The 20,837-nt window shown below is 38.4% G+C and overlaps 1 protein-coding gene across 1 annotated transcript in view; it reads left to right on the forward strand.

Annotated features, from left to right (window-relative positions):
• Window positions 1-20,837, forward strand: part of PTDSS1 (phosphatidylserine synthase 1) — a 77,536-nt gene that overhangs the window by 1,223 nt on the left and 55,476 nt on the right. The window contains exon 2 of the mRNA XM_033125875.1: window positions 12,688-12,779. Coding sequence (XP_032981766.1) covers window positions 12,688-12,779 — 92 coding nt within the window. The remainder of the gene's footprint in view (window positions 1-12,687; window positions 12,780-20,837) is intronic.

A 20,837-nucleotide genomic window follows, 5' to 3' on the forward strand; every position in this document is an offset into this window, starting at 1 on the left:
TAGTAAACACTATGGAAGTGTTAAAACACGTAAACCTAACACTGTGTAGCACAATTCTTATTCTCCTGAAAACACACATGTGTGCACAAATACATACACACTCTAATATACACCTGTGCACAGGAGCTACCCAGCCCAACTCTTGACACCCACATCTTGTAACTGTTCCTCACTGAACAAGTGGCTCCTCAACCCCAGCCCAGGGAACTTAATTCACCCCTGGTTCATAACCACACTCACCATGGATCCTACTTACAATGATTTCTATTTTCTGAATGAACCTCAGTAAAGAAAGGCATGCCTACCACACCATTATGGCTTAAACAACCCACCCAGAGAAGTGTGGTTTTGGAGTCACATGGTTGGTTTCAAAACTGTCTGTGTGTTCTTGGTTATTTAACCTTTCTCTAAACCTCAGGATCCTGTTCTGTAAAATGGGGATAAAATACATACTTAACCTCATAACAGCGTTATGAAGAGTAACTGAATATGTGTGAATGCACTTAGCAGAGTACCTGGTACATGATGCACAATTAATATCAGTTACTTCTCCTAGTATTTTTGTGCAACAATCAGTGGTTCTCAGTCCAGGTCAGCAGAATATGTACAGGAGTATATTCAGTGGTCACAAGCTTTGGGGGAACTTCTGGTATTTAGTGGGTGAGGGTTAAGAATGCTAAATGTATTATAACGCATGGGACAGCATTGTACAAAAAGAATGAATTGTCCTCTACACATGCATGTATGTGTACATAAACGTGTGTACACACATGCACAAAGTGCCAATGGTGCCTCCCTTGGGAATCATTGCAATTTTTCAGATTTTCATAAAACTAATAATATCTTCCCACATTACACTTGTTCTTCACCTCCATAATTCATTTGATTCTTGGTTCTAATTTCTTATGTGTTGATCTACTCACATATATCTGTTTATCTAAGGGTATAAAGCATATGTAACAATTACATACTCAATGATTGAGGAATACTGCTATTGTAAAGTCTTCTGCTAATCTCTGCTGTGGGATAAGACCAGACCTTTCCAGTGTCCAAGCAAGAACACATTTCTAGCTTTGGAGAGAAATCAGTTTTGTCTCTAAATATGGTTACTCTCAAATACTTTATCCTATCCTCTGATTTTACCACTTAATAGCTGTGTGGCCACTTATTTTTGCTAAGCTTCAGTTTTCTTATCTGTATGTAATATGAAAATGCCTAGCAAAACCATACCTGGCTATCTGTCATGAGGATTCAGTTCATTTTTTACAGATAATCTGTGTTTAGCTAAGTGCATGACAAATAGTAAGTGCTCAATAAGTGCTGTTATCATTACATCATTTCATTGTATGTTAATACCTTCTAAATTATATTCGTTGTTGAGTGAGGATGTAGTCCTCCATAGTTGAGAAAAAAGATAAAGGCATTGGAAAAGTGGATATTGCTTTGCTTGGATAACATACGTTCCTGTTTCATATTAACTTCAGTTTAACTTCATCTCATGTGCAGGTTGGCAATTATGGAATTAGTGCAGGAGTTTCTTTGGAAATTAGAAAAGTAATTATGGTATTTTAATTTAAATAATGAGAAACAAGAATGAGCAGTTTGTTTCAACCTTTTATCTTTAATATTATTCTAGACCCTTTCAGAATAGATCTTTATTCCTCTTTTCTAACATAGGAAGTCATATTCTTCTGGAATTTCCCTTTTACAGCATATTCTGCCAAAGCAGTTGATAAATTGCAGCAATGAAAATGTAAGAAATGAATATGAGTTTTAACAGCTTTTCAAAAGTAATAGAAAAGGCATAATTTGAATCTCAAACAATGACCTTTTCCAAAAATGATAAAAATTTTATTTTTTCCACTAATCTTATAAAGAGACAGAAATCATACATTGAAGAACTAATTAATATTAAGTTTCACCTTCTGTAAAATCATAAGAACATTTAATACAGTTACTACTTACTATATCTTACTCATTTTTTGTAATGATTTGTGACCCTTTAAAGTGGAACCTTACAGTGATAGCTCTATCTTCCTCCATAAAGATTGAAAGTAGCGATTTCTTAAATGAAAATTATCCATTCTGTGCTCTTTTGTAATGATTATTTCCAGTACCTGAAACTTATTTTGAAACGGGATTTTAGTTGCATGACTGTTAACTGCAATTCTTTCAGTAAAACTTTAAAAATATGTCTTGAAGTTTGTTTTGCAAAGACTGGTAGTCTAAGAGAATAGGAGATAGAATACTTTTGGGGTATCATATTACCAGTGTATGAACAACAGTACCTGTGTTATGTCACATGCTCCAGAGGCACAGCAAGAATTTAGGATTGTGAAGGATAAGATACCTCACACAGGAGTCTGAGACAAGTTTGGATTTGTCAGGTGGTTCTTTTGTTCAGTAGCAACTAGGCCTACTTACTGTTAAATCATAACAATTAAATCTCCTGTCCCTATTGCTGTCATTAACAGTAAATCCAGATGCTGTCAAATCATTCTCCCCAAGATTTGGAAAAGCTCATTTTGCCACTGTTTAGAATAAATACTTTAATGAATTAAATGCTTTGGCATATATTTTGTAAGTTTGTTCAGCCAGAGTGGGTCAAGGAGAACCTTTGTCTTCAGCTCAGAGTGTAATAATTACTGAGGTGCCTCATATGTGCTCTGCTTTCAGAGGTTTGTAAACTTGGAAATGTTGAATGGCCTTAGTTTTAAAACCTCAAGCTTTAGATTTGAGATGCCAAAATCTACTAAATCACTTCCATAATGGATATCTGCCAGCCTTCCCTGTTCTTTCCCTTTTAGATCCTACAGGTCCCATTAGAAAACATCTCTGATACTGCTGATTCAATTTTCTTGGTCCTTTTTCCTTTATATACATCATATTCTTTCTCTCCCAGTAACAGGCCTGGATGTCCTTGTTCCCTGACACCAGCTACATTACGTGATGGTCCATAGGGGCTATATACTGGGATTAAACCAACCTCTGAGGTGAACAGAGCACATTGTGTTAGGTAGCACCCTCTAAAGAGGTCCAGTAAACAGTGATCTTAACATTTCTCTTCCCTACTTCCTATTTGAATCATATTTTTTATTGGATTTAAATAAGCATCTTTTTTTTCATCCTTTTTTATACTTATTTCTGGTATTTTATGTCCTAATAAGATTATAAATTTATTGAAGGAGAAAACATGTTATATATTGCTTTTCGGTCTTCTGTAGTAAATAGGCACCTGAGTAACTTCAAATATTTATTTGGTTTAGATGATGCCTTACCTCAGAAAGATTACATGCCTAGCAACTGGTGTTTAGGATTTTAGGTGTAGTTCTGTTACCAAGTGTAATACAATTATGACATAATCACTGTAGCCTCAGATTTCTGTAGGGAAATTCGAATTTTTCAATCTTGACAAATCCAGAAGCCAGGGTTGACCAGTCAGACAGGACTGCTTCCTCAGCATCTGGTTAAATTCATTTCAACAATTTAACAAGTCATGTTCCATCTAGCCCAGGTCCCCACCATCCTGGAGTTCATCTAGTTTTATTCACCAGGTCTAACTGGGCCGTGTAGCTTTCAGAGCTGTTTTCCTCTTCCCCTGCTCAGGCCTTAGCTTAGCAAACACTCAATGCCTTTGGATAACGCTCTACCTGCCTCAACTTCATCTCCCTTCAATCCATTCTCCACAGGGAGTCCTTCATGACCTTTTAAAGACAAAAATATGATCCCATCTGTCCCCTGTTTACAGTTTTTTGTTGGATTCCTGTCACCTGTAGAAGTGCTAGCTGGACCCTAATGTTAGACTAGGTCAGCTTCCAGCCCCTCCTTGTACACAAGCACACACAGCAAGCCCAGACAGTTCACCAGCCCCTCACCCAGTGCCTGGCCAGCAGCTCACTCTCTGAATGGAGACACCTCCCTGCACTGCTTGCTTACCCATGAGCCCTTGGCATCCTTCACAATCCACCTGGATGGTCCCTCTCCCAGACACCTCTCTTTTATATACCTCCAGACACCTTTTATTATTATATCTCTCATACTGTAATATTTGTTTCTATACCAGTTTCTTGAGGCCAAATATCTTAATCTTCCCAGGATACACACCCAATAAATGCTGAATGAATTAAATACAAGAAATAGAGTTATCCAATAAGAACTTTAAAAAATATAATTCTTCTCCTTTAGTTAATTTCTCAGCTGTAATTCTTGAGAAGGATCATAACTTTGTATAAAATAAAATGAAAGTTGTCTTCAAAGTTAATACCAAAGCTAGTTAACATCTGTCTATGTTGTAACCTGGGACTAAGTTTTCCATTAGGAGAGAGGATCCTTAAATAGTGACTAGCCTCATAAACATGACCTTACCTTTGTGTCTCACTTTCAAGGACTCATGTTATTTTTTTAATGGGGATGTTTGTGTTCCTATAAAAGTTTATTTGCAAAAACAGGCTATATGCAGTTTTGACCTGCCTGCAGGCCGTACTTTGCCAATTAATAATTTAGAGAAATAAGATCACAGAAAATACCAATTTTTCTTCTTGTCTATGTCTGGTACTAAATATTCTAAACATAAGCCTATAATATCTATAAACTAAAACTATCTCAATTCAAATCTTGGACGAAAAAAATGAAACAAACTTCTTTAAAAATGCACAAATAGTAAAATGAAACAAGAACTTGCTATCTGAACAGATAGATATCAAATAGAAATCACTCTGAGAAATCAAAGTAAATGTTACCCAGTTAAATAATGTCATTACAAGAAATAAGCAAAATACATTATTCTATTCTAAACAAAGTTGATTAGAAGAATCCCACAACTAGATGTCATAGTCAGATTTCTCAGGTTTACAGAAAATGGAGCAGAAAAAAATCTGTAATCATATAATCAGGGGAAAAAATCAAGTTACAGGAATAAACAAAATTAAGTTAATGTTCAAAGTTTTCTACATTATGTCATAAGATATTGAAAAACTATAGTGTTTTATGGAAACAAGTTTATCAATGGATTAAAAAACATAAGGCCAGTTTATAATTTTTGTAAGACAGTACTGTGTATCTAAAATGGGATGGGATTTCTGGTCAGGATGGCAGAGTAAGTAAAGCTATACTTATTTCTTCCCTCAACCACATTAAAATTACAACTAAACCACATCACTGAGAATTGCCTGAAGTGTAGCTGAACAGAAGTGCTATAACTAAGGAAATACAGAAGAAGCCATGTTAAGACTGGTAGGAGGGGCAGAGATGTGAAACAGGCTGGTCCCACACCCGCATGTGGCAGTTAAAAATCAGGAGGGGTAACCCATGAGGAGTGAAGGGTTCCAGCCCAGAGTCCAAATGCTGGGAAGAGAAGTCCCCATAACTTCTGGCAGTGAAAACCAGCGGAGATTGTGGCTGAGTGAGACGGAGAGTGGCTGGCATTCCTCTTAAAGGGCCTATGCCTGGACCTATTCGTTGATGGACTCACACGCTCTGAGCTCCAGTGCTAGGGCAGCAGCTTGAAAGGTGCTTGGGACATGTAAGGAGGAACTGAATTGTCTGGCTGCAGGGCAAGGGCTGGAGGAACAGCTTTCTCAAGGACTTATATTAAACGTAAGGGAAGGAAAAGATGAGAGAGAGAGAGAGAGAGGGACAATCAGCTTAGCAGTCTTAGGAGTCAGGATAAACGTTGGACTTTCTTGTCTGCCCAACCCAGGGATACAGCCTGATCTAAAGATTGTAAGTGAGTGAATGGAGTTTGCTGTGGTTTCCTGAAGTCTCCTCACCCCACTGCCTAACTGACACAGAATCTGAGTCTAAAATTTTTTCTGAGTGCAACCTTTTTTTTTGTTCTTTATTTTTTAACTCAGGACTTTCCTTATATTTTCCTGCTTTTAGGACAGTCTCTCTTCCCTGGGTAGTTCCCTGTACTGATTGAAACGGTGTTTGGACAAAAGGAGTTGTGGTGTTTGAATATTTGATTGGCCACTGAACATCAGGACAGGAAAATCACTATCAGTGGACCCTGTGGGCTCAGGCTATGATTCATCCTCATGTTACCTGAGTCACGGGGCCAATTAACCATAGCATCTCACGCTTTCTGGCACCCCACTATGTTGAGTATGCTTGCTATGTACCAAGCATTGTGCTAGGCACTGGAGGTACCTGGGAGGTGTGAGATGGGACCTCTGCTTTCTGGAGCTTAAATTATGATTTTGTTGTAATTTGTTCATTCATATTTTCACTGTATGTCGTCAGGGATACCCAGCATGCTTCTGGAGCATCTCCTAAATTTAGCAGAGAGGAAAAAAGGAGCTTGCGTCCCTAAAGTGTCTGTTTGTATCATATTGGTCAGTGTAGCAGTCTTGACCTAGAGCCAGCATTCTAGAAGCCCTGGCTCCTACTTCTGCTCTGCCTGGATCTGTGTTGTGTATAACTATAGGCAAGACAAAGCAAGAGCTTCATTTTCGAAATTCTTCAAGTAAAGATAATACCTCCCTCCCCCACCCACCCAAACTGTAGAACAGTTAAATAAACTGGCAGTTGGGAAAGTTCTTTGAAAAGTTCAGAACATCAGAGACTGAGACAGTTGTTAGGAACTGTAGTAGACCTAGGACTTGAGAAGTCAGGGAGCTGTCACAGCTTTACAACTGAAAGCTTGAAGTCCTTTTGGTTTGTTGCTGACTTAGTTGAGCGAGAATCCTGAGGTCAGGAAAAATCAAGATAGGGATCAGGTACCCCTGACTGCAAGTTCTTCCCTGGAAAGTGGGAACCTGATTACCCCCTCCAAAATCCTTATGAACAGTAACAGCCCCATGAACGGGGCCAGTCATATTGTGAACAATCGAGTAGTGCTTTTTTGGAGGGTTATCAGGTTAATTAGGGATAGTTCCAATAAATACAAAAGAAAACTTTTCTCCTGGGCTAAAGGTATACTAAGATAATAATTTAGTTTTATGTTTCATTGCCCCCTTTCATTGTGATTCTCAAGAAAAAGGACCATGTCTGTTCATCTCTGTCTTAGCCCCCAGAATAGTACCTACTCCAATGATAGGTGTTAGCTAAATGAGATGAGTGGACATACATGAAAAGCATTCAAACATAGTGAACTAATAACTGACACTTCCTCTGTGCTAGGCTCTGTTCTAAGTACTTTACACATGCTAGGTTATTTCTTTCGCACAACAACCCTGTGAGGTGAAACTATTATTATCCTTGATGTACTAGGGAGGAAACTAGGGCACAGAGAGGTTGCGTAATCTGCCCAAGGTCACACAGGCCGATGAGTGTTGAAGCCAGAATTCTGGCACAGACAGTCTGGCCCCAAGCCTGTACTTCTGGTCACGGACCAAAAAATACTTGGTGTTTGGAGCCAGGCCCCTTAGGTAAAATACAGATTATGATCATTTCTAACTTTCAGGGTGTTATAAAGATTAAGAGAGCTAACGTGTAAAGTAGCTGGTGTTCCGAGTGAGGCACTGATATGATGGATATCCAGAACTGTTTCTTATCCCTAATTTGGGGTTTCTGGAGTCAGTGGTATGGTCCTGTGCCCTTTGTAGCCAAGTCGCTTTTCATGATTAACTATGGAAAGTTTCTGTATACCTCAGTGTATGGTTATGTCTCCGGATTACTGGGAGTTTAGAGAGGATGAACTCACACCAGGCCTTAGAGAATGGCCATGTGTGGTCAAGTTGTCAGGAGGTTGGAGGGGCAGGTTGGGTGGCCTCATCAGTCATGCATTCAGTTCTTTCTGTGTACCACGGTAAGAGAGTGTGGCGACACAGTCTCCATTCAAGAAACTCAGAGTGTGAAGCTGGGGCTACTAGTCTGATATGACTCAAATTTCTTTTAAGCTCAGCCAGCTGCTCTCCAATCTTTGATCACAGATGTTGATCTTTCTGTTCTGTGTATTTTCAGTTTATCTAATAACTTCGCTGTCCATCTTTGATACTTTTTTTCTTACTAGACAAAATATAAAACTTCCAAACTTCAGACTCACTGCTATTTTATTCAGGTTGCTTATTTTGTTTTCTTTTTTATCCTGAAACTAGCCATCAATTTGATCCTCTCTAATAAAATTGCTCAACATTTACAAAATTGCCATTTCATTGGTTTTATATCCATATTTATTACTGATCTTAAGTTCTTATAAATTTAATGTTGATATGTATTTTCAAGCATTTTTGACTAGTAGATCATTTTAAATAGAGGATGATTTACCATAGCAATTTATTTAAAATTAATTAACTTTTTTGAAAAGAATAATGGATCCACATTACTTGAAATGCAAGATACACCAAAAGGTATGTTGTGAAAGGTCTCCCTTCTGCTCTTTTCTCCTCTTGAGAAAACCTGCATCACTGTTTCTTGGGTAGATTTTGAGAGATATTATTTGCAGCTGTAAGATTTCCAGAGACATTATTTGCAGCTATAAGCTCAAGTTACAAGTTATATACACACATTAATCAAATAATATGGTGAATGTTTAAATAAAAAATTATTACAGTAAAAGACACATTGCCATTAATCCCCTCAAAATACTCTCCCTCGTTTCGAAAACACTTATCCCATCGTTCTTGCTACTTTCTGAAGCAGTTCTGGAAGTCCTCTTTCCGGAGTGTTTTTAATTGTGCTGTCATGGCTGTCTCCATGTCCTGAGTCATTTTGACTTTGGGGAAGAGCAAGAAGTCCCAGAAGTCGCCAGATCCGGTGAATAAGGTGGATGAGGACGCGCCATAATGTTTTTATTTGACAGAAATTGCCGTACCAGAAGCGATGTTTGACAAGAAGCCTTGTCATGATTGATGGAGGATGATTTATGGCACACTTTAAAACATACCTTCTCTCAGCAATAGCTCACACCCAACTGACTGCACCGAACAAGTTGAAACTTGTCACACACTGTTACTGAGGTTCCTTGTGCCGCTTCCCGTATTGAAGATCCCTGCCTTTCCATTGGATGGCCCTTGGCAGCAGCATTAACCATATTTTGTGATCACAACGGAAAGGCTGTTTCACACATTGCTTCTGGTATACAGCAATTTCTGTCAAATAAAAACATTACAGTGTGTCCTCATCCACCTTATTCACTGGGTCTGACACCTGCGACTTCTGGCTCTTCCCCAAATTCAAAATGGGGGCAGCCATGACAGCACAACTAAAGATACTCAGGAAAGAAGACTTCCAGAACTGCTTCAGAAAGTGGCAAGAATGATGGGATAAGTCTGTTCCAAGTGAGAGTAGGGGGTGTTTAGAGGGGGATCAATGGCAATGTGTCTTTTACTGTAATAATTGTTTTTTAAATTTAAACATTCACTGTATTTGTTGATCACATCTCATACATGCCCCCTTTTTTGCACAAATAGCTGTTTACTATCCCCACTGTTCTATAACTTGCTTTTTTTTACTTCATGATATCTCTTAAATTGTTCTGTATCAGTTAATTCATAAAAAGCTTCTTTTTATGGCTCCCTAGTATTCCATTATGAGATGGGGTAATAATTTATTTAGCTGGTCCCCTTTTGGTGGACATTCAGCTTGTTTATAATCTTGGGCTAATATGTATAATGTCCCAGTGAACAACCTTGTACATATGTCGTTTTAGCACAACTGAGGGTATATCTGTGGGATAACTTCCCATACATGGCATTGTGGAGCCACAGGGTATACGCAATTGTAAATTTAATATGTTGCCAATGGCCCTCCATGAAGGTGGTTTAAATTTATACTACCACTAGCAATGTGTGAGTGCCTGTTTACCTGTTTCTTTGTATACTTACCAGCTCAGTCATTCAATTCTGACTTTGTCCATAAGGTAGATAAAAAATGGTCCCTTAGTGTTAATTTTTCCATCTCTTACCATGAGCGAGGTTGAGCACCTTTTCACTTGTTTGAGAGCCATTGGATTTCCCACTCTGAACTGTGTCTTCATATCCTTTGCCCATTTTTCTATTTGTTTTTCTTTGACCATTTGTTGTTCTTTCTGTTAATTGATTGGGGGGTGCTTTGTGTGTTAGGGAAATTAACACTTTGCCTTGATCTGAGTTGCAAGTAATTTTTCCAAGTTTATCACTTTTTCTTTACTGATTTCTTTGCTGTGCAAATTTATTCATTTTTTCCTTTATGACTTCTGAGTTTTGTGTAATACTTTAAAAAGGTCTTCCATACTCTGAGAATGTTGTGTTTTGGTTTTGATTTTTTATTCTCCCATTGTTTCTTCTAGAAGTGTTTTTTTGTTTTGTTTTTTTACTTTTATTTTCTTAATCATCCAGAATATATTTCGGTATAGAGTATGAGTTATGGAATCAATCTTCTTTTCCCAGGCAACAGTTGCTCATTTCAGACTTGCTTTTACTTTGTAACGTACAAATTGTGTGCCCTATCAAACTCTCTGATACTATCCCTGTGCATCTAACGTGAGCCACATTGATGTAGCATGACATAATTTTTCAGGAGGCAGCTTGGCATGAAGAGCATCATCTTCAGCGCCTGTCAGACCTGACTTTGAATGCTGACTTTTCAACTTCTTACCTACACAACCTCGGGCAAGTTATATAACCTTTCTGCACATTTGTTACCACATTTGTAAAATGTGGTTGATAATACCCCATTTTGCAAATGGGTTATGACAATTAGAGATAGTGTTTATAAACTGCCTGTTTCAGTGCCTGGTACACAGTAGATACTTGATAAAAGAAGACCTATTATTATTGTCATCATCATTACCAGTATCAGTAGTGTGATGTTGGTCTGAATGAGGACATTGTGTCCTACCACTCTCTGTGTGTAGCCATTCTTCAGTAGAAGCTGTTTTCCTTGAAATTGGATTTGGGGATTCCCTGCCTAAGCCAAAGGGCATCACAAGTACCCTAGTAAATATTTGGCTGATATTTTTATCAGGCTGGCATTCTTAGGGCCATGTTCATAACTTCTGGGCAAGTTGTTAATGTAGTTGTTAATTTGTTAGAGTGTCCATCAAAATAAGATTGTACTTCACTGCAAGAGGATGGCTGACTCTGTAGTTTGGTTTTGTAATCAGATCTGTACAAAGTTAACAGTCAAGCATTGTTTGTCCAGGATCAGTCTTAGTGCTGTTTGGCAATATGAAGATCTAAGAAACATTTATGACCTGTATGATCTCTTATTTTAGTACCTTATGTTCAATCCTGTCATAAGTCTGGAAATTATTTAATTGGGTGCAGAAACTTAGTCTTAACAGAAGTTGATGTATAAATTAATTTCTGTTTTTAAAACAATATCCCAGGATCTAGTCCTTAGTTATGTCATTCATTATTTTTTCATTCCACACCTCTTCATGTATTCTGATCTCTAAAATGTTTTTCTATGGTAACTTCGTTTTCTAAGTTTTTTTTAACATCTTTCTTTTCCTTTAGTGATGATTAACCTTAATTTGATATTTGTCTTTTGAAAGTTCCTTCCTCAGGTAAACTTAACTTTTCGTATTCATTTTTAAATTTATTGTTACTAGTCTCATCTCTAAAATATTTCCTTCCATTCTGTTTCATCTCTTATTTTCTGTCTACACACCCTACATATTTTTAAAGTGAAACGCTGAACTCTCTCCCAAGCGTATCAGTACTTATCAATTTAGAAAATCTTACTGTTATATTTCTGTTTTCCCTCCTTTGTTTGCTTCTGTTGAGCCCAAATATGTTACTAGATTCCTTTCCCTCCTCCTCTTCCTCCTTCTCCTCTCCTCTTCTTCTTCCTCCTCTTTCTCGTCCTCTTCCTCCTCCTCGTCCTCTTCCTCCTCCTCCTTCTCCTTCTGTTTATGTAAACTGTCAAAACCTAATTTTTCTCCATCATCAATGTTAAGAAATTTTCCATTTGGGAAATTTTACTTGGTTTTAAACAATAAATTTTCTCCCTACTCAATAATTAGTCCACAAATCTACTTAGGGCCTACTATGTGCCAGGCTGCAAGGATATAGTGAATAATTCCCTGCCTTCAGAAGTTTACATTCTATAGGGAAGACAGACAACATATAAACCAACAAATGGAATCTTTTCAGTTACTGGAGTTATAGAGGAAATGAATACAGTAATAAATTAGAAATGACCAGGAATGAGAGAAAGGAAGCTCATCTCTTTTCTTTACAATTCTTTGGCTTCTGGTCTAATTTTAAATCTTATAGTTTGTTTTCTCTTAACAGTTTTTTTTTTTTTTTTACTGGTACTTTCTTTCTACTCCACATTCCCCCTCTTTTTATTCATCCCTTAGATAGCCAACTACCCACTTTTAAGAATTTTGATATAATTTCATTACATTATGCCCTTCTTCCTTATAATCTTGTGATTCCTGAAAAATTTCTTTGCCACAGTCTACATCATCATAAAGGTCATCTTTACTTATTCTTGAAACTAAAAGGCATTTCTCCAAAATGACCTTATCTTTTCACATTCTGGGTATATTTTTTAAAACAAGAACAGTGATCTCAAATGTTTTTCTGACTAGAATGTGTGTTGCTGTGTAAAGTTGATAATTGCCTTTCTTGTAAGAACTGCACTTTATTATGAGATTGTATTATTTTAGGAAATTATAATGAATAGTAAGTATGTGTGTAATGACTTTGCTCAGCAGAATAAATTACTATAGCAATCCCCTAGTTTTTATAACATAGAACTCTGAATGCTGGGTTTAGATTTGAAAGTGAATACTCAATGTTCTTTTTCTGTTTTCAGGGATGACTCAGTCCCAGAAGACAACATCTGGAGGGGTATCCTCTCTGTTATTTTCTTCTTTCTTATCATCAGTGTATTGGCTTTCCCCAATGGTAAGTGATGTGTACTTTATCACATTTCTCCTGTGTATTATGCCCTTTTGGTATTTTTGAGATGCATGTCATCTGGAAGATGAAAGTGAAAGGTGAAATACAAAAATAATCAGAGTTTAGTGTGGTAGTTAGGGGAATAAGCTCTTGAAGCAGACCGTCCATTCAGCTACTTCCTAGCTCTGTTGTCTCTTTAAGAGTGCTTCAGTTTCTTTCTATAAAATAGAGATAACAGGTAGGGACTGTTGTAAGGGTTAACTCAATACATGTTAAATTCTTTGAATAGTACCTGACAAATTACAAGCTCTCAATGAATGTCATTTGCTATTTTTGTTATTATTAGCTGAGTCGTAAATACTCAAGTATTAGTTACTCCATTTTGCTAAGGATGGGGATTAGTGCTATAATGAATATTACTTAATAATTTGTTGTCATAGTGATGTTTTTTATCACAGTAAACTTTGCTGATTATACATTTGGGATATGAATTTTTATCAGCAGGTAAAAAAAGACAATTATTAGTATGAATTTTACCCCCCATTATGATTATAGAGTGAGGCAAAAACTTTGTTTAAAAAATTAGTTTGGTATTCTGCCATTCATCTTTTCCTCTCAGGTGTCCCTTACCAATTGCTTTAATTTTTCTTATTCCCCTTCAGTACCTTCTCCCTAGAATAGTCTTATTCTCTGTAACCATTTCTAAATGCTCATTTTTTTGTATCCTGTTTCTTTTACACTTGCGATATTTTGAAATTGTTTCAGTCTTTCTTATGAGTTATGCTCCATAGGCCCCAATCAAGTTTTAAATATGATGTTTTAAGATGTGTTTCTTCTCTATCTTCCTATGTATTCAGTAGACTATATGTGTAATATATGAAACTCATTATGAATGTTACTGATTGCTACCTGGAAATATACCATGGTAATAGGATTCTAGTACCAATTCCAATGTGTGTGTGTTGGGGGGCGGGTGGTGGGGTTCTTCCCATACACAAGCAATGCTCTGACCACAGCTGGGTGTCCTACAATTCAGTTCAGTTCTAACACTATCTACCCAGAGACAGCATCAGATCCCACAGCTTAGTTCCACAAGACTGTCCCCATTCCACTTCAAAGGCCAATTGCAAGTCTAGGTTGTTACCTGCACTTACTCATATGATTGAATGGCTATAAATCAGAGGTTCCCATGACCCCCTACTTGGGTTCCATTAATTTGCTAGATAGGCTCACAAGACTCAGGAAACCAGTTTATTCACTAAATTACCCTACCAATTTGTTACAAAGGCTATTCATCAACAGCCAGATGAAGAAATACAAAGTATGTGGAAAGGGTGAGGAGCTTCCATGTCCTCCATAGGAGTACTGCTTTCCCGGCATTTACACAGTTTAGCAACCCAGAAGCTATGCAAACCCCATCCTTTTGGGGTTAATGAAGGCTTTATCACATAGGCAATACTGATTAAGTCATCGGCCATTGGTGACTGAAGTCAATCTCCAGCCCCTCTCCCCTCTCCAAGGCCTGGGAATGGGACTGAAATTTCCAACCCTCTAATCCAATGGTTGGCTGCACTGGCGATCAGTCCCCATATTTAGGTGCTTTCTTGTAGTCACCTCATTAACATAACAAAACACTTTATTGCTCTCATCACTTAGGAAATTCCAGGGGTTTTAGGAGCTCTGTGTCAGAAACAGGGAAGAAGACCCTGTTCCAAATACATGTTTCTTATTATAAATCACAGTATCACACATGGCAAAGCCTTCCAGATTTCCAAGATGGTGGCAGTGGAATTTTGTGCTATATTTTTGCTGATCTTTCTGTAGCACTATTTGGTTTTTTATGATAGCACATTCCAACCAGTAAAACCAAGCCTGAACGCTTAAGGGAATGAATTGTTGTAGATAGCCAAGTTATTGGGGAGCCGCGTTTAACTCTCCAACCACTTAAGCTTTTAGATTGAAAAAAATTTTTTTTCAGTGAAAACCTTTCAAGATATGGAAATCTGCTGTCCTAGGCAGTGCAGGCTGCTCTAACAGAATATTATAGACTGGGTGACTTAATAGAAGATTCATCCTGAAGCAAAATTCCTCTCCTGGAGTGAACCTGTGAAACCAGACAAGTTATGTGTTTCCAGAGCACAGTGGTGGGACAGGCACAGGATAGAATGTGTTTTGGAACACATTCGTGTTCCAAAAGGAAGAAATAGGAAAGGAAGGAGGAAGGGGTGATGGGTCACATGCAAGTCCAAAACCTCTGTGTACGCATGCTCTCACTTACCACTCATCTGAAGGCAGAACATGCCCCAAACAAGGTTTCAGACAGACATGGAAAGGGACCATAGCAATTCAGTATTCTCTGTAAGAAGGATTAGGATGTTAGGAAAGGGAGTGCTGAGAGGGAGTCTCCTGAAGCCTTGTGTACATAGCAAACACATTGGGTCTACCTTGTTTTCTAAAGATCCATTTATTTACATTTTATGTTAAGATTAGTTTTCCACTTTAAAGAATGTTATTGAATATTTTTAAGTTTGGGGTGGCTTTCGGAAGTGCCATAGAAACGATGGGGGAATTGGCTGGACCACTAGGAAATGGTGCTTCTGAGCTGTGTGCTTGTCCTCTCCCAGAGCCAGCATTCAGATTTCAGGCCAGTCCAGGCCTGAAGCTGAATGACTGCTTCTCTGAGTGGAATATACATGCCCCTACTTGCTCTAGTCTTGTCACCTCATCCTGTTTCCCCAAAATAAGACCTAGCCGGACAATCAGCTCTTATTTTAATATAAGATTGGGTATAATATAATATAATTATCAGGTCTTATATTAATTTTTGCTCCAAAAGATGCATTCGAGCTGATTGTCCGGCTAGGTCTTATTTTCCGGGAAACATGGTATTTTCTGTTCTCCCCCACCCTTGGCACATGTTCTCAAATTAAGTAATGAAAATGAATCAGAGAAACAGAGCCCAACATTTGTTTTCTCCTTGAAAGGCACTTTTTTGGGAAGTATCTGCAGTGGATAGCATTCCCAGAATGGTTCTGTTTTGGCAACTTCAAAGGAATTTATCCTTGACCTAGTAAAAACTGCCATGCATGCTTGAGTATAGGCCTAAATTGATTGTGTCCATATGTCTCATATGTGTGAGTTTATATATGCTATCTGTGTGGTAGAATTGCTTAACTCCTACAGGAAGCGGTCCTATGATTATTTTTGTACAGAGTCTAAATAACAAAGAAAGCTCTTGATTTTCTCCATAGGGTTTTATAATAGGATGCTTTTGGCGACAAGCAATAGGAAACCCATTTCAAAATGGCTTAGAGAATAAAGAAAAGTTTACTTTTGTACATTATTAAGAAGTTTCTGAGATAGAGTAGTTCCAGGGTTGGCCATCTACTCAGTATCTCAGTGACGTGAGGACCCCAGTTCTTTACCTCTTTCTGATCCACCGTCTTTAGCATGTTGGTCCTACCCTGTGCTTTGCTTCCCTAATGATCCTGAGGTCACTGTTACAGTGCTGGACATACAGTCCAGAACAATGCCAGCAGAAGGAAAGATCATTTCTTTCTGTGTATTTTTTTAAGCATGAAGAAACCTTTTTTAGAAACCCTCCAGCAGACTAGCCCTCAGTTCTCTTTGTCTAACATTGGGCCACATGCCTCTCTCCAACCAGAACCCAGGACAGGAATTTATAGTGTCTAGAGGAGTAGGCACATAGTAGATTGTTAGTAGGTCTCATTGACTGAATAAAAGAACAGGATTATCTCCATCAGCTTAGAATTTACCCCTGAGTTTTATGGGATAGGACTGGACACTCAACAAAATTTCCTTTGCCAATCAACAGGATGAATAACAGGCTTAGGTTTAAGAGGTCCTTTCTTCAGTCCTATAAATAGACATGGAGAGAGAGACCCTGAGATGAGACTGGGTAAGGAAAGGTTCTGACAACCACTTCATACTTCTCTTCTGTCGTTGTCTCTTCTCCCATTCTCTTTTGGTCCCCTTAACATTTTTTTTTTTTTAATACTACCTCCATCTCATTATAGCAACTGATCTTCAAGTGTATCACTATATCCCTGGAGTGAAATTTAGAAATCTATTTCAGTCTCCAGTTGGCTTTGAGATTTCTTTCAACAGGTGACCTTCTAGTATACTTTTCTGGCTTCTGAAGGCTTCCTTGAACTGTTCCTCCCCCTCCTACCCCACCTCACCCAAACTTTCTCTGTACCCCCAGTGCCTGGCCCACAGCGGCCTCTCACTAAATATATGTTAATTAAGTAATGAATCTGTCAGCAAAAGAGTTCACAGAATTAGTCCTCTTTTTTCCTTCACTTACCTGCAAGAGAAACACCGTTCAGAACTTCACAGTATTTTGAGGAGAGCTAACTAGTAGTTACTTCTTGATTTTCCTGATATTTATCCTTCTTTGTCCTTTGGGCTCATTTTGCTTCTCTGAGCTAAAGATGGTGCTAATTACATTTCTTTGAGGTTTGAAGGTGATTTGGAAGGTTCTGCTGTCTTCTAAATTTTTTTGTTGTTGTTTGAATCTTGAGATGATTATGCTAAGTGAAATAAATCACATAGAAAAAGTCGAGAACCACATGATTTCACTAATAAGTGGAATATAAAACTGAAAGCAACAAAGGAACAAGAAAACAAATAAAGAAACAAAAACTCAGACAATAGTTTAGTGGTTATCAGAGGATAAGCGAGGAGGGGAGTGGTAGATGAGGGTTAACGGGGTTAAATATTAATATATAGTGATGGAAGGAGAACTGACTGGGTGGTGAACACACAATGTGATATATAGATGATTGTACAGAATTGTACACTTGAAACCTATGTAATTTTACTAACCATTATCACCCCCAATAAGTCTGAATTAAAAAATAAAATAGAATAAAATTTTTTAAAAAGTTCTTGTCTCCCCTCATTCTCTGTCTCCTGTTCCACTACTTTTTGTTGTTTAAAAAAAAAAATTCTTTCTTAGGTTTCAGATTTGCTCATTTGAAATAATTTTACCTTTTCTAGGTTTTTTTTCTAGAGACATTTAAACTTTTAAAATAAAAATAATCAAATATTTTTGTCAATTATACCTCAGTAAAGTGAAAAAAATAAGGGAAGAAGCAAACTAAGAGGGCCTGAGGACACAAATGTAACTTCTAACTCTTGTTAAAAGAATTATACCTCCCTAAGGTTGGGTCCCTTAAACTTTGTTATTCATAGGTATAACTGTTGCTGGCAAGTCAAGCAATGACCTTATTTCCAATTTCTGAGGTAGTTTTTTCAATGCTAATTAGCTCTTCTCATGACAAAGACATTTGATTTCTGTTTCTTTTGAAATTAAACTTGCTCTTAATATCTGATTAAAATTATGTACTCTAGATGTAGGGACTGATGAAGAAGGTAAAACATGCAGTTTTTAAATGTGCCTCGTAAGAAAACACAACCCAAAACAAAAACAGCACTCATTTCTTCACCACGACTCTAAGAAGCCTTCTGCATTTCTCTGCATGATCAAGGAGAAGAGTCCCTGAACTAGACATCCAGACTCTTCCTGGCAGCTTTTATCAGATTAGAAATAAAGTATAGGTAATAAGCATACCCTGAGATGGAGCACTTCAGAGGAAGAGAAGGAATCCTCCCTTTACTGGAACACTTATAAACAATTGGGAGTAAGATGTGTGGTAAAACAAATGTTCGGGAAGGCTATAGGTAGTGCGAATATGCCTGGGTAGATGCATGCTGAGGAGAGCATGGCTTTGAAACAGGTGACTTGATCGGAGTAGTCAAGTGCAGGTGATCTAGTGAGCATAAATACCAAGGTTCATTAAAGGAAAAGACCAGCCTCATCCTAGGTTTTTAAAAAAGTATAATAATACTTTTAGCAGAATTACTCTCTGATGGTAAAGATGGTCCCCTTAATGAGTAATGCTATTAGAATGCACTTCTAAGAGGTGGGCAGATTTGATGACTCAAATAAAACCTGGATTTGGGTTTTGAAGTTCACTCCTGGAAGGGTCACCTTACATTCCAGGGCTTTACCTCACCTTTTGTAGGTAAAAGATGTAGCTGATTCCCACCTACCTACTTCAGGACAGAGACCTTGGTACTCCTCTGTCCTCTTCTGAAACCCACCACATCAGATTTCTGAATTCTTTTTCAAATCCAATGCATTTCAATTTGCAAAGCTGAAAGGACATTTTTAAAACTTGTATTTTTTGAGAAACATTGTGATATGATATGATGTGTAAGTGGGAAATCTAGAGAAAAGAGGAAAGAATTCATTTAGGGATAAGTCAAGATAAGGCTTTAAAAAAAAAAATCAAACAGCACTGCAGTGAGATGAAAATTCTCTTTTCAGGTTCTGGAACAATGTGTGCCTGTCACAGGGCATCACAGGGTGACAGAGAAAGACCCTTGGGCTGAAGCAGTTGTATGCTAGGTTAAGGAGAGCTGTAAGGCCCCCTCAACCCCAAATTCCTCAACCGCCCCATCCTCTTGTTTACTCTAGAACACACTACTTAGGGTCAGATAAACAAGGGCCGAGTCTGCTTTCAGAAGGCTTCACTTAAAGTAACTGCAGGTGGAAGAGGACTTGGGAGGCCTTTCTACTGGTTGCTACAAGGGATCTTCCATCAGTTCCCTGCCTTTTCCTTGTCCTTCCAGCTTTTTCCTGAACGTTCTTATCAATTCCAGGTTACAGCAACTCAGTACCACTCACCAGCTTTCTCCTCTCCCTGCTCTCCTGGCCCTGACACAGTCGTAGCTCAGACCCTCAGCTCCCCCTCTTGAGCTGGCCCAGGCCTGACAGAGTTGATGGGAAAGTACATATGCGCTCTCAGACCGGAATGGAGTCCTGTGAGCTGTGTGACTGGGCAAACCCCTTGAGGCTCAGTGTCCTTCTCTGTAAATGGGGGTGATGGTACCACCATCATCACCCAGCGGTCAGGAGAACTAAGAGATAATGTGTGGGGTGACTCAGCTCCCAGCCTAGTACACAGTGAGTGCTTAGGAAAAATACTGCTGACTATTTTAAATTAATATGATTACTCTTGAGAGTAACATTACTTATATGATTTTAAGTGTTGTTTGGTCATGGAATTTTATTGCAAAGGAAATAATAGGTCATAAAATTTTAGAGTCGGACCTTGTAAGACGAAACCATTGAGAAAGCTGGGGTCCCATGTTAGGTCTGAAAGGTTAATTCAGTGGTATGGATGAAGTAATATTTTCAAGCCAGACAGCCATCATAGTACAAAGGTCATTTATTCATGATGACAAGTCAAGAGACGTCAACCAAAAATCAGTGAAGAAAAGTATCAGGAACATAAAATTACTTAAAAGACGGCATTTTTAGCCATCAGTTTTGTAATTACTTTTGAAGAAAGTTAACTGCATTCTGTTACCTAAAAGAGGATTCTAGTTTCTATGCTTCATTGTTCTTTTCTGAGAAAGGAGCTGTGGGGACAGAGCCCCAGACAGCAGTTTCCAGGCTCTCGGCCTCATATGGAAAGGTGCTGGCTCAGGTAATAGATGGTCCTCAGCTGTGACTTGTTGGCCATCGGCTGTTACCCGTTAGCCATTAGCCACTGATATAACTGCCGTGGCTAAGCTAGCAAAGTGTGTGGCGTGGTGGTGTGGAGTCCTGGCGTGGCATGGCGTGGCATGGCGTGGTGGAGTGTAGATTATGGATTGCAGAGAGGCGGATTGCAGCCAGCAAGTGGGGTTGGTTGGCAGAGACAAGTGGATGGCGGGTTGCGGATCGTGTGGCTCCTGCCTCCTGTGTCTCCAACCCAGCCGCCAATGAGACTATAGTGGTGTGACTCCCCTATCTATGACTCCGTGTGTGTTCCTTTTTGGCCTCACCATGTCCTTCATTCTTATGTGGAGAGCGGGACCAGAGACCCCACATGACACCCTGCGTGACAGAGCAGATGATTAAAAAGACCACAGATATTCCTTGCTGTCTGAGCCCTTGCTATCGGAACCCAGATAATAAACAGATTTGGATAAACTTTTAAATAAATCCCTCTCTTGCCATTTAAAACTCAGACACCAAATTAATTTTGA

This window comes from Rhinolophus ferrumequinum, chromosome 14 (assembly GCF_004115265.2).
Source record: "Rhinolophus ferrumequinum isolate MPI-CBG mRhiFer1 chromosome 14, mRhiFer1_v1.p, whole genome shotgun sequence".
NCBI lineage: Eukaryota > Metazoa > Chordata > Mammalia > Chiroptera > Rhinolophidae > Rhinolophus > Rhinolophus ferrumequinum.